Genomic DNA, 26,348 nt, shown 5'->3' with positions numbered 1-26,348 from the left:
GCCGCGTGGCTTCCGTTCCGAGGAGGCGGGGCGACATCCCAAACGGAAGGTGGTTGTTGTCGGTGCCGGAGCTGGTTTGAAACCAGGGGGTCGGGCCCTGCTGGTCGTCGTTCGTCGCCGCGGCCCCGCTTCCGGGCGAGGCAGTTCCTGCCCGCCCCGCCTCTCTTCAGACCCCTGCGCCCCAGACCCGGCTCTTCGCTGACCGCTGCCGGCCCGCACTGCGGCCCCGCCGCCACCATGTCCCTGCACGGCAAACGGAAGGAGATCTACAAGTATGAAGCGCCCTGGACCGTCTACGCCATGAACTGGAGCGTACGGCCGGACAAGCGCTTTCGCCTGGCGCTGGGCAGCTTCGTGGAGGAGTACAACAACAAGGTGGGCTAGGCCCGGGGTTCGGAACCCCGGGGGCGCCCTTTCCGGGGAGGGGGCTCCCCTCCCAAAACAGTCGCTCCTCCTTGCGGACTTGTCTGAGCGCCCCGGAGCGGTTCCTGACTGGGTCCGGCCCTGATGCTGAGGTTTCCCGCTCATAGTCTCTCAGTGTATTCCCCGGGTCGTGGCTGGAGCGTGGAGGCGCCGTGTGTGTGTGTGGTGTTGGTCCCGAGGCGATCGGGGATCTCGTGGTTAGGGGGACAGAACCGCTCCCAAACCCGAGTTTACAGCCCAAGAGCTACGCCAGCTACTCCTTGCCCCCCAACCCCCGACTTGTGCCGCATTGCCTCGGGTGACGGGGGGGACTGGGGCCGGAGGAGAGTGTGATGATCGTGAAGGGAAACTCAGGTGCCTCGGTTGGTGGTCGCACGTTCCTTGAGTGCTGGACTTGCCCTCCTACCCCTTCTTGCACCCGTGAGGGCCACCTGGGGTCCGCAGCCCTGCTGCCGGGCGACTCCTGCCCAAAGCAGCATGAGTTGGGGCATCTCACCCTGCAGCATCGTGTCCCACCACTGTTGTGAAACTCGGGGTGTTGTATCCTTGGTTGCTTAGATGCACGTTCTCCCACAGTTTGTAATCTTTGGTAGTGCGGTTGCCTGCAGTTTCCGGTTTAGAGAATCCTTCCTGAAAGCCGTGGTAGTAGGGGAATGCTTTTTGCAGCCGGCAGCTGGCCCGCGTTTATTTTTTTAAAGTTATTGGTCCTTGAGAGGAGATTTCTTTTTCTTTTTCCTTAATCTCTTTCTGGTATTCAAGTGAGAGTTGCGAGTGATGGTGAGCGCCTGAAAGGTTTGGCTGATGGGTGTTTCAGTTCTGGACCTCTGCGTGCCTCCAGGAGTGTCAGGGTGAGGAATGAAGGTGAGGCGGATGTCAGGCCTGCTGAAGGGGTGGAACCCTGGGTGGTCGCGGATCAGGTTCCCCTCGGTTCACTGGCATTGAGGGGCCGCACCCACACTCGTAGGGGACCCACTGTTTGCTGTAGGAAAGGGTGCTGTTTTACACAGGAAGGACTTTAAAAAAAGAAAAGAATCTGAACTGTAAGATTTTTATTTTATCTGAAAGACAGAGTTAGAGAGGAGAAAGGCCACTGATTCACTCCCCCAGATGGCCGCAGTGGCTGGGGCTCAGCCAGGCTGAAGACAGGGGCTCAAGTATTGGACCATCTTCCATTGCTTTTCCTAGGCTATTAGCAGGTGAAGCTGGATCACGAGTGGAACAGCTGGGACTCCAACCAGTGACACAAGTGCTATGCCACAGCACCAGCGCCAGACGTAGCTCTGTTTCTTTTTCTCTGATGATTCTTACGGCTCATAGAGAACAGCAGAACTGCAGGTGAAATTCAGGGTTCCGAGGTGGAGATGGTAGTAGCAAATTCAGGACCACCAGAACTGCTCTTGTAGGATACACATGAAAAAAAATGATAAGACATGTCTCAAAGGGCCTGAATCTCGTTGCGTGAATTAATGTTGTATTTTTGTAAGTTTTATCAGGGTCAGTGTGTAAGCTGGAGGTCTCTCGTTCCTGAGGGAGGAGATACTATCAGATTGGCCGCCGGTGTATCAAAGGTTGCAGGAAGTGCCCAAGTTAGTCCTTTCCTGCAGCAACTGTGTGGAGTTCTTTTGTGCCACTCACGGTGGTGGGGTGGCCTTTGTGGTGAAGTCCAGAGGAATGTGTCTAGTCACAGAGTAAGAAGTCAACTCTGTCTTCCCACAGTCCGTAATTTTAGTGCACGCCCCGTCTGTAAGTCAGCATTCTACGTGTGCGTACCTGGGATGAACACTTCCGGTAACGTGATAGCAGTAGGCCGCCTCTCATCGTTAGGTTTACAAGTGCCTAAAATACAATTACAAATAAAACTAACTTAGCCATAGGTAGCAACTTTTTTTAAAATTAATTTATTTTTATTGGAAAGGCAGATTTACAGAGAACAGGGGAGACAAAGAGAAAGATATTCCTTCCACTGGTTCACGCTCCAAGTGGCTGCTAAGGCCTGAGCTGAGCCGATCTGAAGCCAGAAGCCTGGAGCCTCTTCCGGGTCTCCCATGTGGGTGCAGGATCCCAAGGCTTAGGGCTGTCCTCCACTACTTTCCCAGGCTACAAACAGGGAGCTGTATGGGAATTGAAACAGTGGGACATGAACCGGTACTCATATGGGATCCCAGTTAGCCACTGGGCCATTGTGCTGGACCCAAGAAGAACAACCCGTGTTGTTCTCACATGGTTGTTGGTGTGCTGTAGGCAGTGATTAGCAATAGGGGCAATGAAAATGGCCTAAACTGATCATCCACACTAAAAAGTGTGGAGACATTTTTGGGGTTTTTAGATCTTATATTAACATAGTTAATAAATCCTCTTTCATAACATAGTTAATATCCTCTATCATAAAACTCTTCCTAGTTGGTTCACAAAATTAAAACTATTAACATTCCAAGAATGACTTCCAGGTATTCCATCATGTGAATGAGTTTGGGAATCAGAGGAACACTCTATCAGCCATCCCAGGAATAGTTACCATTGGTGGACTTGTGTTCTGCACTCATTTGTGAGGTCTCCCTTGGGGGATGCAGTGGCACGGGTGTTGGTTTTAGTATGTGACATTCTCTCAGGGGACTGGTGCGGTCCCAGGCCTCCCTCTCAAGTTGACAGACAAGCAGATGGCTTGGCGACACTTTTAGGATCATTGTCCTGGAGTTAGCTTGGCGTCTGCTGACCAGAGGCACACATGCAGTCTTTGTATCTGCTGTCCCTTAAACATTGGTTCTGCCCGTCCATCCGAGTTCATCCATGACAGATGCCAGAGAACCCGGGCGGGATCTTGGTTCTGCTGTTTGCAGTTATGTGTGTGCTTGGACACTCTATGTTCTGCACTTCCGTTTTCTTGTCAATGAAATGAAGGTAATATGTGTGTCTACTGTATCAGGTTATTTTAAAGGTTAAATGAGTTTAACATATGTAATGCACGTAGGAACTATGTCTGCAATGGATTAAGCCATCTAGAAATGCTTAACTGTCTATCTGTAATGAAAATATAATCATGGAGAATTAAATGGATTTTAGGTACATTTTACTTTTATACTCTGATGTTCTACTTTCCAATTGAATAAATAAAATAATTTAAAAAAAGTATCTGCCAGGCCTGGCGCAGTGGCTTAGCGGCTAAAGTCCTTGCCTTGAATGTGTCAGGATTCCATATGGGTGCCAGTTCCAATCCCGGTAGCTCTGCTTCTCATCCAGCTCCCTGCTTGTGGCCTGGGAAAGCAGTCGAGGGCGGCCCAAAGCCGTAGGACCTTGCACCTGCATGGGAGACCCAGAAGAAGCTCCCCGCTCTGGATCAGCTCAGCTGCAGCTGTTGGCAGCCATCTAGGGAGAGAACTAGTGCATGGGTAATCTTTCTCTATCAGCTTGACTTTAAGATAAACAAAGGGCCTGGCGTGGTGGCCAAAGTCCTCGCCATATGAGCGCCAGTTCTAATCCCAGCAACTCCGTTTCCCATCCAGCTCCCTGCTTGTGGCCTGAGAAAGCAGTTGAGGACGGCCAAAGCCTTGGGACCCTGCACCCGTATGGGAGACCTGGAGGAAAGTTCCTCACTCCTGGCTTCGGATTGGCACAGCACTGGCCGTTGTGGTCACTTGGGGAGTGAATCATCAGACAGAAGATCTTCTCTGTCCCTCCTCCTCTTTATATATCTGACTTTCCAATAAAAATTTTAAAATCCTAAAAAAAAAAGAACAAAATATGGAAAGATTCTTGGTGAAATGGCTGACTAGGCTATGGTACATCTGAAGTGGGCATCTAGCCTTATGATTAGGATACCTGCATGCCACATTGGAATGCCTGGGCTTGGTTCCAGCTCCTGACTCCAGCTTCCTACCAGGCCAGATCCAGGGAATCATAGCCCAAATAATTGAGTGCCTGCCACTCATTTAGGAGCCCTGGGTTGTGGCTCTGACCTAACCCTAGCTATTAGAAACATTTGAGGAATGAGCCAGTAGGTGGGAGCTCTCCCTGATTCCATCTCTCAGATCTTTAAATCTGTTATGGTACATCTGTATAGCTGTTAGAAGAGTCAGTTTTAGGGGCTGGCGTGATGTTGTAGGAAGCTAATCCTCCATCTGTGGCACCAGCATCCCTTATAGATGCCAGTTCAAGTGCCAGCTGTCCCACTTCCGATCCAGCTCCCTCTTGATGTACCTGGGAAAGCAGAGAAAGGTCCGTCCACTGGTTCACTCCCCAGATGGCCACAATGGCTGGAGCTGAGCCGATCTGAAGCCAGCAGCTTCTTCCAGGTCTTCCATGCAAGTGCAGGTCCCAAGGCATTGGGCCATCCTCCTCTGCTTTCTGTCTGTCTCCTTCTTTCTGTAAATCTGCCTTTCCAATAAAAAATAGATCTCAAAAAAAAAAAAAGGCCAAGCAAGAAAATGATAGAGTATGTTATAGTAAGAAAGAGGTTAAAGGTAGCATTCTGATGTCTAAATTTTGTCATCTCTTTGTGGGGCCTTCATGTAAGGAAATTGTATGCAAATAATAGCCATTTGGGAAGCAGCATTGCCTTTTTTTTTTTTTAAAGATTTATTCATTTTATTACAAAGTCAGATATACACAGAGGAGGAGAGACAGAGAGGAAGATCTTCCGTCCAGTGATTCAATCCCCAAGTGAGCCACAACGGGCCGATGCGTGCTGATCCGAAGCCGGGAACCTGGAACCTCTTCCGGGTCTCCCACGCAGGTGCAGGGTCCCAATGCATTGGGCCGTCCTCAACTGCTTTCCCAGGCCACAAGCAGGGAGCTGGATGGGAAGTGGAGCTGCCGGGATTAGAACTGGCACCCATATGGGATCCCAGTGCGTTCAAGGCAAGGACTTTTAGCCGCTAGGCTACGCAACAGCATTGCCTTACAGTGACTGCACAAACACTGTTGGAAAAGAGCAGCTTGACCTCGATAAGTCTTGTGTGAAACCTCCTGCTTTTCTGCTTTAAATCAGAAGGACACCCCTGCGGCTCCCCCACTCAGTTTTAAGTGCAGAGAAGCTGCAGTGGCGACAGGCAGGCCTATTCAGAGAGGCCAGTTTGCCTGTTCACGCAGCAGCTCCGGGCACACCCCTGTGTCAGGCTTTAGGCCAGTCACTAGCACTTCTTGCCCCACTGGCAGAGGTAGTTGAGGGTGGGGGTAGAAGAGTCGAACCCCTCACCTTCAGCATTCTCCCCAGGGGACAGCAAAGGGCAGCAGTCCATCCCTCCTATGGACATAGGTGGACACATGGACTAGGGGGACAAGAGCTTTTAATTATTGTAGGCAGAAATGGAGAAGAAACAGTTAGTATTAAGGGAAATTAAAGTACCAACTTTTCTTAAGTATAGAACCTAAATAACTGAAAACTTGGAAAAGAAAAGGGCTATTTCCAAATACACACTAGATCTCACAATGAGTTATTTTACCAAAAGAAACTTTGTTTTTCAAGATTTTTTTTTTTTTTAATTGGAAAGGCAGAGTTAACGGAGAGACAGATAGAGATCCTTCCATCCACCAGGATGCATCTTCCAGGTCTTCTACTTGGTTGCAGGAGCCCAAGCACTTGGGCCAGCCTCTGCTGCTTTCCCAGGCCACAGATAAGGAGCTGGGTCAGAAATGGAGCCGCCAGGGCTAGAGCTGGCATCTGTAAAGGATGCAGGTGCCATGGGCAGAGGTCACTCACTCTGCCGCTGCACCAGCTCCCAAAGGAGACTTCTAACAGATAAAGGCGTAAATGCATGCGTAAGAGTTTTCTGTAAATCAGCTAGAAAAAGTTGTACAAGATGCAGTAGACATCACACATTTATGCATAAGAACGTACTTATGTATAAACTCAGGGAAGGAAAATAAAAGATAAATTTTTGTGAAAAAAAAAGATGCAGTAGAAAACAAGGCAAACATTTCAGGCTCGGGTTTCAGCATAATGGTGAGGAGCTCAGGCTGCAGGATGGGACTGCCTTTGTTTAAAATGCAGCTTTGTGATCTTGGGTAAGTAATCTTTTTTTTTCTTCAATATCCTCTGAAAGGGAATAATAGTACCTACTTCATGGAGCTAGTGGAAGGATCGAGTGGAAGTAATAATGCTTGGAAAGCTCTGAGTCAGGAAGCACGCGTGCTCAGCCTCCACTGGTGAACTGCCACTGCTCGCCCACCGGATTAACAGAAGTGTGAAAGGTTGTCTTCAAAGGAATGGAGAAACGGGCACTCAGATTTGTTGTTAAAAGCAGAAGTCAGGCCCATCACGATAGCCTAGTGGCTAAAGTCCTCACCATGCATGCAACAGGATTCCATATGGGCGCCAGTTCATATTCCCAGCTGCTCTGCTTCTTGTCCAGCTCCCTGCTTGTGGCCTGGGAAAGCAGTAAAAGACAGCCCAGACCCTTGGGACCCTGTACCCACCTGGGAGACCTGGAAGAACCTCCTGACTCCTGGCTTCACATTGGCTCAGCTCCAACTGCTGCAGCCACTTGGAGAGTGAACCAGTGGATGGAAATTCTTTCTCTTTTTCTCCTTTTCTGTAATTCTGCCTTTCCAATAAAAATAAATCTTAAAAAAAAAAAAAAAAAAGCTGAGATAGAAACAACTTTCTTGAAGACTGATAACTTAATAAATGATATTACAAATACACTTCAGGAATCTATCCAATAAAACCATTTGCACATGTGAATAAGATAGTCATTATAGCACTGTTTATAGTAGCAAATTTATGGCATCTAACCAAAATAACTATTAAAGTTAAATAGATTATGGTGTGTTTACCTTAATCTGCTATAGAAGAATGAGAAAGATCTGTTTGTGTAACATGCACGCTTTTACAAAATACAGTGTTACAAGTAAATTGCAGAATACATTTTATAGCCCAAGCCTAAATATCCTTAAAAAAAAAACCACTACCTATCCATATGTGCACAAGCGTGCACTCACATGTGGATGCACAGAGGGATGTTTAGAAAGACCCATCAAGCAGTGGTTATTCATGCTGGATTTTGTTGGAATTCACTAGGATCAGTAGATAAGGTTTACTATTTCATGTTATCTGGATACTCACAGATATGTGAGTATCTGAAAAAATAAAACAAGAGCTACTTGTCACGCCTTTCAATGTTTGATTGGCAGCTCAGAGCAGAGGAGCTAAAGCCGGTTTGGCTGAGGATAAAGAACAAGTTTGTGCACATGTGAAATCCTCAGGGAGCGAAACTAGGTTGCATAACACATTTTCAGGTGGAACAAGACTTGCGTAAGTGGTACAGCTTTGAAGTGTTGATGAAAACAGAAACCTTTTTGGAAAGAAAGTTCAGGTTATGGGCCCAGCACAATGGCCTAGAGGCTAAATCCTCAACTTGCAAGCACCAGGATCCCATATGAATGCCAGTTCGTGTCCTGCCTGCTCTACTTCCCATCCAGCTTCCTGCTCAGTGCTCAGTGGCATGGGAAAGCACTCAAAGATGTCCCAAAGCCTTGGGACCCTGCACCAACACGGAAGACCCAGAAGAAGCTCCTGGCTCCTGACTTCAGATCGGCTCAGCTCTGGCCATCACAACCACTTGGGGAGTAATCAGCAGACAGAATATCTTTCTCTCTGTGTCTCCTCTCTGTAAACCTGCCTTTCCAATAAAAACAAATAAATCTTTTTTTAAAAAGAAGCTTCATGTTAGGAATATTATGAAGTACACATACATCGTAGGCAAAGTTTGTGTTCTTCTGTAATAGTGCATGACATTGGGCCCGGCGGCGTGGCCTAGCGGCTAAAGTCCTCGCCTTGAACGCCCCGGGATCCCACATGGGCACCGGTTCTAATCCCGGCGGCTCCACTTCCCATCCAGCTCCCTGCCTGTGGCCTGGGAGAGCAGTCGAGGACGGCCCAATGCTTTGGGACTCTGCACCCGCGTGGGAGACCCGGAAGAGGTTCCAGGTTCCCAGCTTCAGATCAGCGCACACCGGCCCGTTGCGGCTCACTTGGGGAGTGAATCATCGGACGGAAGATCTTCCTCTCTGTCTCTCCTCCTCTCTGTATATCTGACTTTGTAATAAAATAAATAAATCTTTAAAAAAAATAGTGCATGACATTTTATTTACTTGACACCTTGACACGTAGATGTGCCTGAGACATCCCCTCCTGAAGACCTTTGCTGTGATTTGGATGTAGAAAGACAAGCTGTGATAGACTTGAACACACCCTACATTATCACAGGGTACTGTGAGCACTATTCAAAGCTACTGTGTTTGCTTTGAATAGTGGTTTTCTTAACTCCCAAGATGCATTTAATTTTATACTTAGATATACAAAAACTAGCTTGATTTTACTAGTTCTCAACCTTGGATACACTTTTATATTACTGAGAGATTTTTTTGAATGTATTTTATTTGCCAGTTCAGTCCCCAAATGGCTGCTGTGGCTGGGGCTGTACCAGGCCAAAGCCGGGAGCCAAGAGCTCTCTCCAAATCTCTCACATGGTTGCTGCTTTCCTGTTAACGTTAGCAGGGAGTAGAATCTCAAGTGGAGCAGCAGAGGCTTGAACCACCACCCATACGGGATACCAGTACTGCAGGCAGCACAGCAGTGGCCCACAATTGTGTGTATGTGTGTGTGTGTGTTAAGATTTATTTATTGGGCCTGGCGTGGTAGCTTAGTGCCTAAACTCCTCGCATTGTGCACACCGGGATCCCAAATGGGTGCAGATTCTAATCCTGGCAGCCCCACTCCCATTCAGCTCCCTGCTTGTGGCCTGGGAAAGTAGTGGAGGATGGCCCAAAGCCTTGGGACCCTGCACCCGTTTGGGAGACCCAGAACACACTGCTGGCTCCTGGCTTCAGATTGGCTCAGCTCCGGCTTTTGCAGTTGTTGGGGGGAGTGAACCAGCGGATGGAAGATCTTTTCTCTTTGTCTCTCCTTCTCTCTATATATCTGCCTTTCCAATAAAAATAAATAAGTCTTAAAAAAAAAACTTCTCTGCAACTGTTTCCCAGCTTTTTATTTCTATATTAAATGGAGGAACAAACCCTCCAAACTTTTGCTTGGTGTCCCACTGTGGGTCATGATAAGATTTAGACTGGAGCGATGTTGCCCAGCTCAACTGAGAGAAGACTTCATGTGGGGTCTTCAGCTCCAGATGGCTCAGAAGTTGCAACCTTGTATAATGACCAACTTCTATGATAGTAACTTGGATGGCCCAGACCATCACCTTGTGGTTTCCACACCTGGGGCGGGAGGGCATTTACCTGAACCACACCCCATTTCAGCAGGAAGTAGCTAGAGAATATCTTCTCCTTTTACCCCTACAGAAGCAGGATGTGGGATTCCAAGATGGTCTGAGACCATCCAAGCCTGCTGAAATCATGTCCACACCTTTAATTAGGTGGCACAAGCATTCCCCACCCATTTCCTAACTGGTTAAGAGACCACCAGTGGAGAACTTTTTACCTGTAGGTTCCTGCCCAACAAAGAGGGGTCAGGGAGGGCTTAAAAACCCGAGATCGGGGCCTGTGTGGTAGACTAAAACTAAAGTCCTCACCTTGCGCATGCTGGGATCCCATATGGGTACCGGTTCTAATCCCGGTAGTTCCACTTCCCATCCAGCTCCCTGCTTGTGGCCTGGGAAGGCAGTAGAGATGGCCCAGGGCCTTGGGACCCTGCACCTACGTAGGAGACCCAGAAGAGGCTCCTGGTTTTGGATTGTCTCAGCTCCGGCCATTGTGGCCACTCGGGGAATGAATCAGCAGATCTTCCTTTCTGTATATCTGACTTTCCAATAAATGATAAAGTAAATCTTAAAAAACAAAAATCAAATAAACAAAAAACCCAAGACCCTTCCTCAAACCTCTGGTGTCTCTCCATCTCTCTTTTTAAGGGGCACCCTACCTCCTGGCTTTCTCTTGGGAGATGCTTTCCCCTGCTTCGTTCCCTGCCCACCTGGTCCCTTCACAAATAAACTTCCCTGTCTGCCAAAAAAAAAAAAAAAAGAGTCAGTACTATCTGTTCCCTTGAGTGACAGACCCACCTTTCTGCTTCTGAGTGGTTTCAATGTCTTGCAGGTACTTTGGTTGCCCTTGAGAGAAACTGGGAGCACCTGCTAGTGAGTGTCTGTGCTGCAGTGGGTTAGACAGTGCTGCGGGAGGCAGCTCGTTACAGGGATGTTGTCTCATAGGCCTTGCAGCTGAAGGCCGAGATTAGAGAGAATGTACCTTCTTCCCTTTATCTCCTGAAGATGGGATCCAGCGCTGCTGTTCCTGGATGTCCTTGCGAGCGATGCTTGCTTCCTCTCATGCTCTTCGGGAAGGGGAGTTTGATTGACTGCCCACACATGGGGATGCAGGAGATCTGTTACTAAAGGACCACAGAGGAGTTCTTGATTCACTTCCTGGGACCTCTGCACAGTTAATCCCACTTTGTGACAGCCGCTTTTACAGATTACAGAGAAAAGGAGAAATAGAAAGATCTTTCGTCCACTAGTTTACTTGCTGGAGCTGATCTGATCTGAAGCCAAGAGCCAGGAGCTTCTTTGGGTCTACCGTGTAGGTTCAGAGTGCCATGGCTTTGGGCCATCCTCCACTACTTTCCCAGGCCACAAGTAGGAAGCTGGATGGGAAATGAACCAGCACCCATATGGGATCCCAGAGGATGCAAGGCAAGGATTTAACCATTAGGCTATCGCACTGGGCCCTTGTTATGCATTTTTAAATAGAGATTTATTTATTTGAAAGACGGAGTTAGAAGGAAGAAGGGGGAGAGAGGGAGGAGATCTTCCATATGTTGGTTCGTTTTCCACATGTCTGCAGTGGCTAGGGCCAGGCCAGGGTGAAGCCAGGAGTCTGGGACTCCATTTGGTTTTCCTATGTGGGTGGCACAGGCCCATGCATTTGGATGATTTTCCACTGTTTTCCTGCGCATTAGCAGGAAGCTGGATCAGAAGTGGAACAGCTGAGACTTGAGCCAGTGATTGTGTGGGATGTTGGCTTAACCCACTGGACCACAACCTGGCCTTAGGTTAATAGGTTCTTTAACCCATCAGACATTCGTGTTGGTCCTAGTTGAATGGGTTCACCCCCGTTCCTCCCAGCAACAGCCATGTAGTCCTGTCATTCCATTTGTCTTTATTTTTGTCTCTCCATTCCAGCTGAGGGACTAAGGTGACTCTGAAGTAACCATGACAAGCAGAACAATCACAAGGATAAACTTGACTTTCTAGATGCCTTTGTGTTTCAAATGTTCTCCTCTGCCTGCAGCTCTGGCTTCCCATATGGGTGTCAGTTCGATTCCCCGCTGCTCCACTTCACTCCAGTTCCTTGCTGTGGCCTGAGGAAGCAGAGGAGGATGGCTCAGGTCCTCAGGCCCTTGCACCAATGTGAGAGACCTGGAAGAAGTTCCTGCCTCGCGAGCAGTTCAGCTCTGGCTGTTGTGACCATTTAAGGAGTGGCCAGCAGATAGAAGATCTTTCTTTTTCTTCCCTCACCCCAACTTGCTCTGTAAATTTGCCTGTCAAATAAAAATAAATAATTCTGTTTCATGTTTGGAAATGGACCTTATGAAAGCAAATCTGGGTAGAAACGGAATGGTTAAACTAGAAATCTTCGGACAGTATGAGTTTTTGTCTCCACAGTTAAGTATAGTGTAGTATTCAGGCTTCCATCCCTGACCAGGGTTCTGATGTATTTGATATGGTCCAGGAAACAGCTGCTTACGTGGCCCAATATTGGTGTGTTACAGGTTCAGCTTGTTGGTTTAGATGAGGAGAGCTCCGAATTCATTTGCCGAAACACCTTTGACCACCCATACCCTACCACAAAGCTCATGTGGATCCCGGACACCAAAGGCGTCTATCCAGATCTGCTGGCAACAAGCGGTGACTATCTCCGTGTGTGGAGGGTAAGCACATACCTGGTGAGCGGCTAGACAAACGGGCTGCCACCGTGTCAGCTGTCAGCAGTGTGGAGCCACAGGGAGCGGGTGGGTCACAGGTGGCAGCTGTCACTGCAGCGTGGAAGAACAAGTGAAGCGCCTCGCAGCAAGGCTTGGCTGCCGCAGAGTTTCTAGTAAATGTAGAATTCCATGAAATCCTGCTGCTGGCTTGTCAGCCCTAGAAGTCAGTTCACCTGTTAGGACAGTGATAACTTTGAGTGGATTTGGGGACACTTGAGATCCCTAATACCCCACTGATGTTTTGGAGTAAGTTACACAGATTGCAAGCCCATTGATTCTAACAAAGTGTGTGAGTGGGTCTTAACTGTGTCTCAGCTGAGCCAGTAGTGAGTGGCACCTCTGCTGCTGGAGAGGGGTGCCCGCCTAGGTAAAGCGCAGAGATTCAGAGGCGGGGGAGGAGGAGGCAAGGTGAGCAAACCTCTTTCCAGAAAGATGTAGAGTTGGAAACTTGGTCTGTGGAGTTGAGCAGAAAGGCTTGGGAAAGAGCATTCAGTTCCTCAGGATTCTATTTTTCTTTGTGATAAAAATATTTTATCTCATATCTCATATTATGAAGTTGTCTAAGCAGGACTTTGCAGATTTCTTGTGATTATAAGACAGGCTGATCTTTGAATGTTACTGTTCCTTTAGGTTGGTGAAACAGAGACCCGGCTGGAATGTTTGCTAAACAATAATAAGAACTCCGATTTCTGTGCTCCCCTGACCTCCTTTGACTGGAATGAGGTGGATCCTTATCTTTTAGGTAAGGGAATTGGAAGATATTTGAAGAAGCTGAGATCCACTTTCTTAATTGACACTAGGTGCTTGCATCAGCCTAGATTAAGAGTGGATGGGAGACAGGTAAGTATGACAGGTGGTTATTAATTCCTGTTACGGAGTTGGACTTTTCATTATGTATCTCTTGCCTCTCCAGTTAAAACCTGAGGTTCTCAGGTCAGGACTGGATACCTGGCTGTGTGGCATCCTGGCTTTCTCCCTATGCCTTGGAACAACCTGTGGCATATTGTCTGCTGGACTGAGCAGACAAGCGGGCCCAGGAGGAGGTTTGCCTCGGAACCTTTTCCCCAACAGCCACTAACGCACACTGGTCATTTGCAGGTACCTCAAGCATTGATACAACTTGCACCATCTGGGGGCTGGAGACAGGGCAGGTGCTGGGACGAGTGAATCTTGTGTCTGGTCATGTGAAGACCCAACTGATCGCCCATGACAAAGAGGTAATGATGCTGTTCCTCTTTGCCCCTGTTGTTTTCTGAGTCTCCTTTGTGAGGCAAAGTACATGCTGCAGCTTCTTACCTAAATTAGCAACAGCCATGTGTCAGAACAACAGAAAACAACATTGCTGTAGACTATTGCACTTTTTTTTTTAAAGATTTATTTATTTTATTACAAAGTTAGATATACACAGAGGAGGAGAGACAGAGAGGAAGATCCTCCGTCCGATGATTCACTCCCCAAGTGAGCCGCAACGGGCCGGTGCGCGCCGATCCGAAGCTGGGAACCAGGAACCTCCTCCGGGTCTCCCACGCAGGTGCAGGGTCCCAATGCATTGGGCCGTCCTCAACTGCTTTCCCAGGCCACAAGCAGGGAGCTGGATGGGAAGTGGAGCTGCCGGGACCAGAACCGGCGCCCATATGGGATCCCGGGGCATTCAAGGCGAGGACTTTAGATAGATGGTGGTTTTGTGTTTTTTGGTTTTTTTTTTTTTCATTACAGAGAATACTCCTTTTTTTTTTTTTAAGATTTATTTATTTTTATTGGAAAGGCAGCTATACAGAGAGGAGGAGAGACAGAGAGGAAGGTCTTCCATCTGATGATTCACTCCCCAAGTGAGCGCAATGGCCGGTGCTGTGCCAATCTAAAGCCGGGAACCAGGAGCCTCTTCCGGGTCTCCCACGCGGGTGCAGGAACCCAAGGCTTTGGGCCATCCTCAACTGCTTTCCCAGGCCACAAGCAGGGAGCTGGATGGGAAGTGGGGCTGCCGGGATTAGAACCAGCGCCCATATGGGATCCAGGCGCATTCAAGGTGAGGACTTTAGCCACTAGGCCATGCCGCCGGGCCCTCCTTTTTTTTTTTTAAATAACAAATCTACCTATAGATAAATTGAGAACTGAAAATGATTAGAAATAATCATAGAGTAACAAATATTTGGAGACATTAGTGTTTTTTTGGCTGGTGAGGTAGGAGGGAGTAGGTTAACAAGAAGAGGGAAAATTTCCCAGTAATCAAACCTAATTTTCTCTAGAAATGTATTCTGAAATTCTAAATATGTTCTCTTAACCTTTGTACTTTTTATCATTATTTGGAATTGAATATATTTCACTATGACTAATATCTCACCCTTTCGTTTTTAATCAAAGCATTCTCCCGTATTAGTTTTTGAAAGTGGTAATAAATGTTCTTCCTGGGGCAGTGTGGTGCCCTGGCCCTCAGGCTCCCTCCCTGTAGATAGTGTTTCTTTCTGAGCTTCAGAGTTGTTTGTTCTACAAAGAGGACCAGTGAGAAGCTTCTGGAAGTTCTTGGCATAAAGTGGAACAAGTTGGTACATATTAGTTGTGTGACAGCTGAGTGTGCTGTTCTTTGAGGTCCAGCTCACAAAAGGGGAACTAGTCTAAATAGATTTCAACAGTGGGGATTTATTCCAGGGGTTTGCTTATCCAGATGTTGATTGGTAGAGCGGAGAAGCCACATAGGCAGCAGTGAGGTACTTTAGAGGCTGGGCGCAGTGGGAGACAGGGTTACTGGATCTGGGGGTTTGGGTTTCTCTGGCAGAAATGCTTCAGGAAACAGAAAGCAGACAAAACACTTCATCATCTTCTACCTCTCGCTATCCAGCCCCCTCCAGGACCTCTGTATCTGAAAAGCAGCCCAAGGCAACCTGTGGGAATCCATTCTCTGAGGATACAGAGAAAAGCAGAATGGGGGCCACTTCTATTGGAAGGTCAGACCTACAGAGAGGAGGAAAGACAGAGAGGAAGATCTTCATCTGCTGGTTCATGCCTCAAATGGCCGCAATGGCCAGGAACCAGAGTGGCATGTGTGTCCCTGAGAGACTTGAGGCTGGCCCAGTGCAGAGGGCATGTAGGTCAGCCTGGAGCTCTACAGCACCAGACAGGCCCTGAGCGTGTCAGGTGTGCCAGCCTGTGACCCTCTGTTGGTGATTGCCCAGGTCCCTTTTGACATCTGTTACATCTGCAGAGTCACCCCGAGAGGAAGGCATTTCCAGGCTGAAGGGGGCTGTGTGGAGATGCTTATCGGGCAGTGTTGCTCAGCCAGCCGGCAGGAGCCTGGGGTTACAGTAGTCAGAGACAGATTCCTCCCCTCTCCTGTTCTCCTTGGAAGTCAGCTGTCCTTACGGTCCCAAAACCCTGGTGGGTTTTGTCTGGCATTTAGGGTTTACTTTCTGTCTCTTTCCTAGTGGGTATCCCAACCTTGTCTGTCTCAGCCCATCCATTGCTCTGAGCTCTCCATTGCTCTGTGCCTGCTTCCTCTAAGACATTTGTGATAGGCAGCGTTTGTAGCAAGTAATAAATGACTTCAAACCTAAGTTGATTCATATATAATAATAAATCATCCAAGAGAAGAAGCAGAACATTGAAGGAGCAGAGAGTGATCCTAAACTCCTTTATGAACATAGGAATACCTGAGCTGTCCCTAGTTCAAATTGTTTTGCCTCCTGGTCTCGGGACCAGGTTTAGATGAACTGGAGTTGGCAGATTGCCCTGCTTTAAAAAAGGAGGTAGCAGCTCTGCATCTGACAGAAGCTGTTTCTTCCCTCAACAGGTCTATGACATCGCGTTTAGCCGGGCTGGGGGTGGCAGGGACATGTTTGCGTCTGTGGGTGCTGATGGCTCTGTGCGGATGTTTGACCTGCGCCACCTGGAACACAGCACCATCATTTATGAAGACCCACAGCACCACCCACTATTGCGCCTCTGCTGGAACAAGCAGGACCCTAACTACCTGGCCACTATGGCCATGGATGGAATGGAGGTGAGCACCCACCCACAGGGACATCAAACTCCAGCTCTGATGAGCATTTAGAGTGGTTCACAGCTGGTGGCAGCTTTGCCCCCAGGGGGTATTTGGGAATGTCCACATAGGTAGTGCTGCCAGGAGCTTATGAGTGGAGACCAGGGATGCCGCTAAACTTCCTGCAAGGCACAGGATCGCCTCCCAGCAAAGTATTCTTATCCTACCTGAAATGTCCACAATGCCAAGGTTGAGAAAGCCCAATCTAGAATGAGGACTGTGCATTAAGAACTTTTCCTACTTGGAGAGTTGGGACCAAGAAAAACAGTGCTGATCCTGAAGGGTAAACAATATTATTTTTGCATTTGTTGCTGAGTGAAAAACAATTGCCCCTTCTATAGCCTGGATAGTCTTCCAGCTTCCACAGGCACACGTGGGAATCTCTCTGCGTAGCCTTTACTCAGTGAAGGTGGTGAGCTGGGGGTGGAGGTGGCACAGTGGTAGGCATTGGGTTGGTGAAGCTGCTGCCTTAGACTTCGTCCTTACAAATCCTGCTTCGCCAAGGGCTCTCCTTCTGTCCAGGCAGGACACACGAAACTCTCAGCTCCTACGAAGACTTGGTGGATCATCCGAACGCCTGCTTCCTTCTCATTCCCCCTTTCCTTTCAGTCACTAGCTGTGTTCTTTCTTTTCCTTTTTCTCAAGCCTTAGGAAAGCTTGTATCTGACATTCTGTCAAGCACACAAATGAAAACGTGATGCTTAAGAAATGGTTTTCGTTGTGTAGTGTTTTTTGCTTACCTGTTTCTTCTGTCATACCTGAAGTTCCTGGGCCTTACAAAGTGTGTTTCTGCAGGTGGTGATTCTGGACGTGCGGGTTCCTTGCACACCTGTTGCCAGGTTAAACAACCACCGAGCATGTGTCAATGGCATTGCTTGGGCCCCACATTCATCCTGCCACATCTGCACTGCAGGTAACTATGGTGGGGAGAAAGTGGTTAGGGTTAGAGGGGGAGGGCAGGAGAAAATCTGCTGCTACTGGCTTCTTAGAATTACAGACCTTACATCTTCCAAGGTCAGTTTGTGATCCTTACATGAAGTAATTTGGAACCTCCTCACACTGGTGAAATTGGAGCAGTTCACATTTCCAGAGGATCCCATGCCTCCCTGTCTGTCCGCACTTCGTCCACATATGACGCGTATCATGTGTCAGTGATCAGCCTGCGTGTTCTATGCCCTGTGAAATCCTCAGCTCCAAGAACATGAGGAGAGGAGGTGTCGCTCTGGGATGTAGCACAGTCTCTAGGACAGCCAACACGGGCCTCTCCCCGGGACCCCCGAGGTCTCACCAGCAGGAGCCTGCTCTAAGCTCTGCCTGCTCTGGAGGACCCCTCCTGGCCTTCCCCACAAAGGGGGATGTGGTCCATCATTTTCATCTCACCATTTGCTAGACAAGGAAAGAGCATCCCTGGAAAAATGACCAGTCAGCAGTACGCCTTTAGTCTAGTGATTACAGAAGCCTATTATTAAGAATGGAAACAATACAGAGAGGTGTTAAGGAGGAAGGTGACCTCTGGCAGCAGGCTGTGTCTCCTTCCATGTATCTCCCCTATATCTCCCCCCCATAGGCGTGGCCATTGCTCCGCTCTGCGGAGTCCTGCTTGAGCTGCAGTTTTCAGTTGCCTCCTAACACTTCCTTCTCATCACAAGTCAGTAACTCTATAATGAACCTTGCTCACTTTAAGCCACAAAACTCATAGGTTTGTTGGGTTTTCTACCACATCACCATTTGTTGGACAGGCAGGGAGCTTTTCCTGCTTTTTGCCCTCTGCTCATGCCTCCAACTCTCATGGGGGACCAGGTGGGACCCTGTACTGCCTTCTGTCCCTCAGACTGTGGCCTGCCTTCTTCCTGGTTCCCCTCTTTTTTGTAGATAATGGGGTGGGAAAAGGAAGACAGAAAGGTGTCATCTGTTCATGATTTGGGTTGTTTTGATTTCATTCTCCTCTCTTGATGCCTGACCCAAATGCGAGGAGCCTGTCTGGACCCCCTTCTCCCTTCTGCTGTCCTAATTGGGGCAGTCAGCAACACTTAGAAACATCTGGGATCTGATTGAGACCTAGATGGGAGGCCGGCTCTACTGCTCATAGGCCATGTAACTGTGACTTGGGGTGACAGCCCCAGCATTGCTAAATCTGTTTCCTCATCTATGAAATGGGGGCTTAAAGTCCGCCTAGAGCTGGGGTCAGTAAATGCTTTGTTAACTGGACTTGCTCCCCACGTGCAGAGGGTTCTTGTTCCCATCGCTTGAGTCAGACTGTGACTTTGCTTGTTGGCTGTGTTTGTCTCCAGCGGATGACCATCAGGCTCTCATCTGGGACATCCAGCAAATGCCCCGCGCCATCGAGGACCCAATCCTGGCCTACACAGCCGAAGGAGAGATCAACAATGTGCAGTGGGCGTCGACTCAGCCTGACTGGATTGCCATCTGCTACAACAACTGCCTGGAGATACTACGAGTGTAGTGCTGGTGGTGCCGCACCACGAGGCAGGCCTGTGCTTCCCGCCTCTTCCCCACCCCCAACGTAAGAAGAAACCTGTTTCCGGTGGCCAGTATGTCTTGTTGCTTTGCACCCACTGTTACCAGAAGCTGCTGTAGGAGTTGCTGGCCAGTCACCCTGTCGCTGTCCATGCTGGACTCAGTGCTGTGTGGCGCCCTCTCAGCCCAGGGCTGAGTTTTAAGGTTTTCTCTCTTCTTTCCTTCCTCAATTAAAAATTTCTCTGTATTTGTTTGTCAGCTGTCACGTTAATGAGCAGTACTAGCACTGGCTGTGTGGCATTCATCTGCCCCAGATGTCTGTCTGCTGCCCAAGGCGGCCGTCTCTGTCTTGTTCATGTCCATGTCAGCACTTAAGTGGGATCAAATACAAATTCGAAGGCGTCTTTTCTCCTAGAATCAGTGTCTTTCACAAATTTCAACTTTGTATATTTTTTATCTTTCAGGCTGATTTTTTTATGAACAGAATTTGACTCTTCCTGCTTCGTTTCTCTGTTCCCTGTCCTCCACCTTTGCACCTTCCGCTCTTCCCTCAGGGCCTGGAGCTGGTACTGAGCCCTGGTTTGCCTTCTTGACTCACTGCCTGAGTGGTGTCTCCCTGATCGGGGGCCACGCCACCTTGGTGCTCTGCAGTCCACCCTCTCATCACTCCTCTCCTCAGCCTGACCCTTTGAAAAACCATTCTGGGCTCCAGGAAATCCCCCATCACTCCTGAAGTCCTCTGTGTCGCCCAAGCCCGTGCCTATTGAGAATGAAGCAGAGCCAAGGTAGGCCGGCTAGCCAGGATGTCAGAGTTGAGGGAAATAGTTTTAGAAAAGCTGGACACGTTTCCAGTACATGATTTCAGAGTCTGTTTCCTACCAAATGTAAGCGCTGATGTCTTGACTGATAGGGTCATGGAGCTGCACGTTGACATCTTTGTGGTGAGTGCCCTGTGCCTGCTGGTCTGCCGGCCCCCCTTTGGATTGAGTGCTCAAAGGTGAGGGGCTGCTTGAGGGACACAGTCTGTGCTCCCAACCCTGAGGAAAGTCTTTGGTGTGGGAACCCAGCAGCTGTCCTAAGAGAGATTCCATTGTGATGAGCCCAGCCAGTAGGAAAATAGCTACAGACTCATAGACGTTAATATTGGCCAGTTCAGCACTGTTCCCTGATCTGCCAATTCACTCCTGAGGTTTAGGTTCTGATCAGTATTGGAGTTGTATGTAGGCTGTGTTTGTCTGTGTTGACTTAGGAGCTGGAAGGGTCTGTTTCCGTTACATGAAGGAGTTTGATGGAGGAGGCTTGTGTGTAATGTTAGGTGAGCCCTTGGAGCAGGCAGAGTTTGTGATGTGCTCTGGGGTAGGGCTGCCCTGGCTCCTGGTGCTCTGCCAGCTGCCTGAAGGTTTGTAAGACCCTTCAAGAGGCACATGTGAAATAAAGGGACAAGCAGGCCATAGGCCCGTGGTTTTGTCCACTTGGCCTCATGCCTGTCTGAGCGATGAAAGAGTTAACTTTGTTCTTCTGAGCCCTTAGCTCCGTTTGGTTGCGTCTTTTCCAAAGCAGTTGTATTTTGTATGCCAAAGGTCACAGCTCTGCTTTCTACATGGGGGTTTGTCCCATAAGATGAGGTTCATTGTTTTACTCAGGCTGTTCTCTCTTCTACCTTGACATGGGGCTCCGACCTCTGACGTGGGACCTCGCTGCTGGCATCTGCTAGAGGCTCCTGCATGGGGTCATCAGTAGGGGGCAGGTGAGAGGTTCTAGGTCAGAACTCTGCCTCTAGCAGTGTTTGGTCATGGCTGTGGCTCCTTGCCACCCCGGGGCAGGTCTGGGTTGCTGACTGCTGTGGTAGGAGACCCTCAGTTCCTGGCCGTGGAGAGTCAGAGCCCTGGCCAGGGAGGAGTGACTCTACATGGCAAGAATTCCTTTGCAGACCGAGGACCAGCTTTCAGAGAGTTGGCTGAGATTCAGGAAAAAGGAAAAAAAAAATTAAAATGAATCCTCCAAGATTTTGGTAATTATTGTGGCTGGAAATGTTCAGATTTAGGACCTGGGAGAAAATCAGTGGTGTTTGCTTAGATCAGAGGAGGCGTCCTTAGAAGGCAGTGAAGGTCTGAGGTGAGGAAGCGTTTAGACTGTTGGGTGGCTCTGGGCAAAACCATGCCCCCGCCTGAGTCAGGGGCCATTAGCCAGGCATTTGTGATGCTGGCTAACTGTGCAGACACGATGGCAGCTTGGGGAAGGGGTCACCTCTTGGCACCAGGGGCCATAGGTGGTATTTAATGGTCAGAACCTGTAGATACCGGGAGCCTTGTAACTGTTCTAGAGCGTGCTTCTTGCTTGCTGGTTTGTATAGAGCAGAAGCAGAAATGGTAAAAAGTCATGTAGACTCTCCCCCTAGTTTCTCTCCTCCATCTGTCTTTTTGACCACAGCCTTGTCTTCTTGTTGCAGCCCGGGCCTGAATTCTGCACTGTAAGGACATGAAGGGCTCAGTGGGTGTAGGAGGACAGCACAGGAGTGCGTCCCCTCCAGCTGTCTTGGATAGGAGAGGCCACTGAAGTAGAAGCCTGCAAATAGGCTTTTGTCTTTGGTCTGCACTCCGAGACCAAGGAAGAGGTCACACTGGCAGGAAAAGAGCTGAGCGAAATCCCTGAGCAAAAGCCCTGGGCCAGGCTGTCCAACGGTGGTCTTTCCTGCCCTGGCAGGATGGCAACCAAGATCCTCATGTTGTGGAGTCCAGCCTGCCTCACACTCCTGCCTGCTCCTCCTCCCACAGTTGTCATTGCTGCTAATGGTCAAAGTCAAACATGTGGCCACATGGGACAGGCCAGGTCCTCTCTAGTTTCTTTCTGGATGTTGCTTTTAAAATGTGGAAATATGTAGTGCCTTCCCAGAGAAGCTCGGGCTAGGATATTAAACTAGAAACAACTGAGTGAAAAGTTGGAACCCACAAATAAAGATGTTGACAGTATGTAACTCACAAGCACCCACTTTTAGAACTACCTGGGGAATGTGAACTTGTGATGTCTACAATTGACAATAAATGTCCCCACCTTGGGTTGATGGTGGCATACAGTATGTTATGGAAATTGTTGAGCTGAAGCTGTGAATTGCTTTATTTGGGTATGAATCATCTGCTTTGGTTTCTGTGTATTTTATGACCTCCCCCGCCCTATCTGTGAAGTCCCCTCCCCACTCTTGAGTGTGCATTTGTAGCATGACTGTATAAAGCTCTATAGAAATGGAGATTTCCTGCTGTTGGTAATGTTGAATTCCAGCAAGTTCATCTCTGTGCCCTTTAGCCTAGTGTGTCTGAACTTACTTTCCTGTGTATTTACACTTTCCCTCTGTGCTAGAGGCTTTGTGGCATCCTGTGGTCAGGTGAAGAGGAAGCGTCCATTTGCAGAACTGAACTGTAGTCATTTTCCTTTATAAACTTTATTTTCACAGGACAGTGCACAGGGCTTGTAACACATTTTAACACTGTGCTGTGAAACCACGATGGAAATCTCCATTGAAAGCTGCTTCAAAGGCACCTGGAAGTGGAGTGTTCTAGTAGCTATGACTTGACTTCTTGTTTCCCAAGTACAGTGAGACCTAACTCGCACCCTCTCGTTCTGTTTCAGCCTCCTGTATAAGAAGTACCATATTTTCTGCCCATCATACTTTGTAATAAAACTTGAACATGTATAGATTGAATTTCTTCTTGTGATGGATTCATTTCTTTTTCATTTTACTACTCTGGGTATGTTCCAGACACTGGCTGAGGGATTAGATTCCACCTCAGCCCCCAACACCTGTCTGACAGCCTGCCTCTTCTCCTTTTTACAAAGATGTATTCATTTCGAGTGTAGACAAACAGAGCTTTCCCATTTTCTGGATCACTCCCCAAATGCCCACAACAGCTAGGACTGGACTGGGCCAAAGCCAGGTGCCAGGTGCCAGGAACTGAGTCTGGGTCTTGCGTGTGTGTGCCAGGGACCCAGGGACCTTAACCATCATCATCTGCTTCCAGGGGTGCTCATTAGCAAGAAGCTGGAATTGGGAATGGACCTATGCACTCCAGGATGGGATGCCAGCATTCCAAATGATGTTTTAACTGCTGTGCCAAATGCCCACCCCAGACTCGTCACCTTTTATTACATGTTTGATCACTGTTACTTGGTTCTGCCAGGAACCGGAGCCCTCTCATACTGTTGCCAGTGTCCCACAGGAGGCATCCGCAGGAAGATCTGCAGTGTCCTGTAGTGATGGGCTGCTCTCACCCCTCCCTGTCTGAAAGCTAGAGGGAGTCAGGTAGAACTTCATAAGATGAAGGACCCCTGAAGGGGCTGTTGAAGGCTGAGCAGGCATTCTCTGGGAGTAGGGAAATCGTTTAAGGCAGAGAGAACATCTGTGCACAAATCTGTGTAGGACTAAAAACAAGTGGTCATGTTCAAAGAACTCCAGGTTCACATGCGATATTGTGTGGGGAGTAGTGGGCATTTGGACTGGAGAGATAGGCAGGGGCCTGATCAGTGAGTTCTTGCACTCTTCAGAGTGGAAGATTTACCTGGGTAGGGGACACTCATGATGAAAATTGCATTTAGAAGGCTAGACAGTGAAGGAAGTGCCCCTGTGACACCAGGTGCTCAGGTGAGAGAAAATAAAAGCCCACAGTGAAGCCTGAGCAGCAGGTAAACAGGACGGGGTCCCCAAGTGAAGGAGTTCAAGAGATGGGGTAACCAGGGTTCAGGCCCATGGGCTATGTCACAGGACAAAGTGACGACAACTCGGATGGTTCCAGTTTAGACACCAAGCTTTGACAGCTGACAATTTCCAAGTCTCAGCCAATTTCTCAAACTTGGGCACCCATCTGGGAAGAGGGGTAAAGGTTCTCACATCACTGCTGCTTGGGTGCTGGGTTTGCATGTCATCTGGGAATGGCTTACAAGGCCAAGTTACCCCCTGGATAGGGATGGGAAGCACAGTTGCCTTTTGGGTGTGCCAGGGATGACTAGAAATGCCCTGTAACTGAGCTGCAGAAGGGGGTACCAGAAGCACCTGATACAGAGCTGCGGGTGGGATCCCCTGTGGGAATTCAGAACAGAGCAGCTTTACATGTACTGCCTGTGACATCAGGCTCACCTGTGACTACAGGAGAGTGATGTCATTGGGATAGTGGAAACTGCCTGCATGCTCAGGCCCTCAGATGAGTACAGGAAGGGACTGGGAGTCCTTCCTTCAGAGCTGCCAGCAGTCCCATTTCCAGCGCTGTCCTTGCTCTCCTTAGGGGCGGGGCCTCAGGGACTTTTGAGATAGGACCATTTCTGGCGCTAATGTCCGAGCTTTGCACACCTGCAGTGCTCTTCTGGGCCTTTCACCCATGGCCTTTCACCTCTGAGGTCATCCCAGGTACTGCTGACATAGGAGCCTGTTGTCTGCGTTGTTTCTATGTTAAAGTCCCGTTCCTCCAGAGTTTTGTCTCTGAACACCCCAAATGGCATATTTAGCATCTGGTTCATGGGAATTTGAGATCCCAGTGAAAATTTTTGGCATTTCCTCTGCTAACGAACTCACTGATGAAAAGGATCTTGGGTAAGCCCTCTGTCCATCACAGGTGCTAGGATCTATGTTAGTGCATCTTTTTTTTTCTTTAGGATTTATTTTTATTGGAAAGGCAGATCAGATTTACAGAGGGAAAAAGGGACACAGAGAAAGATCTTCCATCTGCTGGTTACTCCCCAAATGGCCACAGTGGCTGCAGCCGAGCAAATCCGAAGCCAGGAGCCAGAAGCTTCTCCAGGTCTCCCGTGGGGGTGCAGGGACTTGGGCCATCCTCCACTGCCTTTGTAGGTCATAAGCAGGGAGCTAGAAGGGAAGTGAAGCAGCCAGGATATGAATCGGTGCTCCTGGTGAATGCAAGGCAAGGACTTTAGCCACTAGGCTACTGTACTAGGCCCTTAACGTGTTATGTTAAGGTCTCTACTCACTGTCCCTGGGATAATACTGGATTCTCTTTTTTGCATTGTATGAACTATCTGATTTTGTAATGATTTAGGGGTTTTAAAATACATTTTTTTCATCCCAGATGCTAGACAGATCACCACATGATCTCAGCATGTTGAATCTTCATGACTTTTTGCATAGTTTCTTTTTGTATTTTTTCAAAAGATTTATTTTATTTTTATTAAAAAATCAGATATACAAAGAGGAGGAGAGACAGAGAGGAAGATCCTCTGTCTGGTGATTCACTCCCCAAGTGGCCGCAAAGGCTGGAGTTGCGCCCATCCAAAGCCTGGAGCCTGGAACCTCTTCCAGGTCTCCCACTCAGGTGCAGGGTCCCAAGGCTCTGGGCTGTCCTCAACTGCCTTCCTAGGCCACAAACAGGGATCTAGATGGGAACCGGGGATTGCTGGGACACGAACTGGCGCCCATATAGGATCCCGGCACATGCAAAACTACCACGCTGGGTCCCTGTACATAGTTTCTAATAGAACCTGTTTGTGGGGTTTCTGTGGCTCCCACAGCACATTGGTTAGGCTGATCATCTGCCAAGGAGTCTGCATGGTCGTGGGCTTTGTTCTAGATTTGTTGTTCTTCAGGGGTACAAGTGGACTGGACAGTATTTAGGTCCTCTTGGATCAAGTGAAAAGCCAGAGTTAGGGTGTGAAATTGTTTAGTAAATTTGGCAAGGTCTTCTGAAAACCTCCTGAACTTTTGTCTACATCGATTTGAATCAGTCTTGGAAAAAGAGACATGTATCGTAACTGTCCCAACATATTCATCAGCCAACTCTCTCAGGGAACAAAGCCCTCTTGTATCTAAATGATGGGAGGCAACACTGGTAATGATTCCAACTGAGTTATTCTCCAGTAGAGGGGGACAGACAGGGCTGGAAGGTGGAGGCACTGAGCTAGCAAGAGGTGAAGAGCACCACGGATTTGGGGAGAAGAGGAGGACACATCACTCCCTGGGGATGGGTCCAGCCATGGGACCAGCTGCATTTGAGGTAATGAGCTTTAGGTGGTGGAGGGTCGTTCAGAAGTGCTGTTTTTCCCAGCCAGGTATCTCTTGGAACATATAGGTGTAACAGAGCCTTACAGCTCCTGCTAAGGGTGAGCTTTGGGAAGAGTGCCAGGCAGGCCTGGAGGTAAAAAACTTCAAGTTCTTTTTTGTGGTCTTAAAGAGAAGATCAGCTTGGAGGACAGCATTCAATTTGAAGTGCTTGCCATTCCCTAGTGTATGGTGTAGCCAGTATTGAAAAGAAAGTAGGTGGAGGTTTTTTATCTTGTTTGGAACATCTAGTCTAAAGGCTTCCCAGTTTCCATGGGACTGGATAGGGGGTTACCCATGGTTGAGAGAGACTGTCATGACCTACAGAAGAAAAAGAGGGGTGGGGAAATGGGAAAAAGAGTAGGCATGACTCAGGACCTCCTGTCAGCAGCCTCAGTCACATCTGGAGCCCCAGGATCACAACCAGGCCCTTGGGAACCCTCAGCATCCCT

The 26,348-nt window shown here is 48.6% G+C and overlaps 1 protein-coding gene across 2 annotated transcripts; it reads left to right on the top strand.

Annotated features, from left to right (window-relative positions):
* DCAF7 (DDB1 and CUL4 associated factor 7) lies at nt 1-22,560 on the top strand. Of its 2 annotated transcripts, XR_009246888.1 has the most exons (8): nt 1-375; nt 12,140-12,298; nt 12,983-13,094; nt 13,451-13,569; nt 16,137-16,346; nt 17,181-17,298; nt 18,677-18,909; nt 22,312-22,560. XR_009246888.1 is itself a non-coding variant. In XM_004597260.2 (7 exons), the coding sequence occupies exons 1-7, from the start codon at nt 238-240 to the stop codon at nt 18,847-18,849; spliced, it is 1,029 nt and encodes a 342-aa protein (XP_004597317.1). In that variant the 5' UTR covers nt 1-237; the 3' UTR covers nt 18,850-19,110. The 2 variants fall into 2 exon arrangements, 1 of the variants encoding a protein (XP_004597317.1); XM_004597260.2 differs by lacking the exon at nt 22,312-22,560 and having other exon boundaries at nt 18,677-19,110.
* Nucleotides 22,561-26,348: the final 3,788 nt, after the last annotated feature.

Source organism: Ochotona princeps, chromosome 17 (genome assembly GCF_030435755.1).
Source record: "Ochotona princeps isolate mOchPri1 chromosome 17, mOchPri1.hap1, whole genome shotgun sequence".
NCBI classification, from domain to species: Eukaryota; Metazoa; Chordata; class Mammalia; order Lagomorpha; family Ochotonidae; genus Ochotona; species Ochotona princeps.
Note: the sequence above shows the minus strand (reverse complement) of the source record. Positions and strands in the feature narration are given on the sequence as shown.

What these genes read in the sequence shown, in the direction of transcription:
- DCAF7 (XM_004597260.2), top strand. Translation starts at nt 238, where the DNA reads ATGTCCCTGCACGGCAAACGGAAGGAGATCTACAAGTATGAAGCGCCC. An exon ending in TGGCCATGGATGGAATGGAG is followed by an intron (nt 16,347 to 17,180) that starts GTGAGCACCCAC and finishes GTGTTTCTGCAG; the next exon opens with GTGGTGATTCTGGACGTGCG. An exon ending in CTGCCACATCTGCACTGCAG is followed by an intron (nt 17,299 to 18,676) that starts GTAACTATGGTG and finishes GTTTGTCTCCAG; the next exon opens with CGGATGACCATCAGGCTCTC.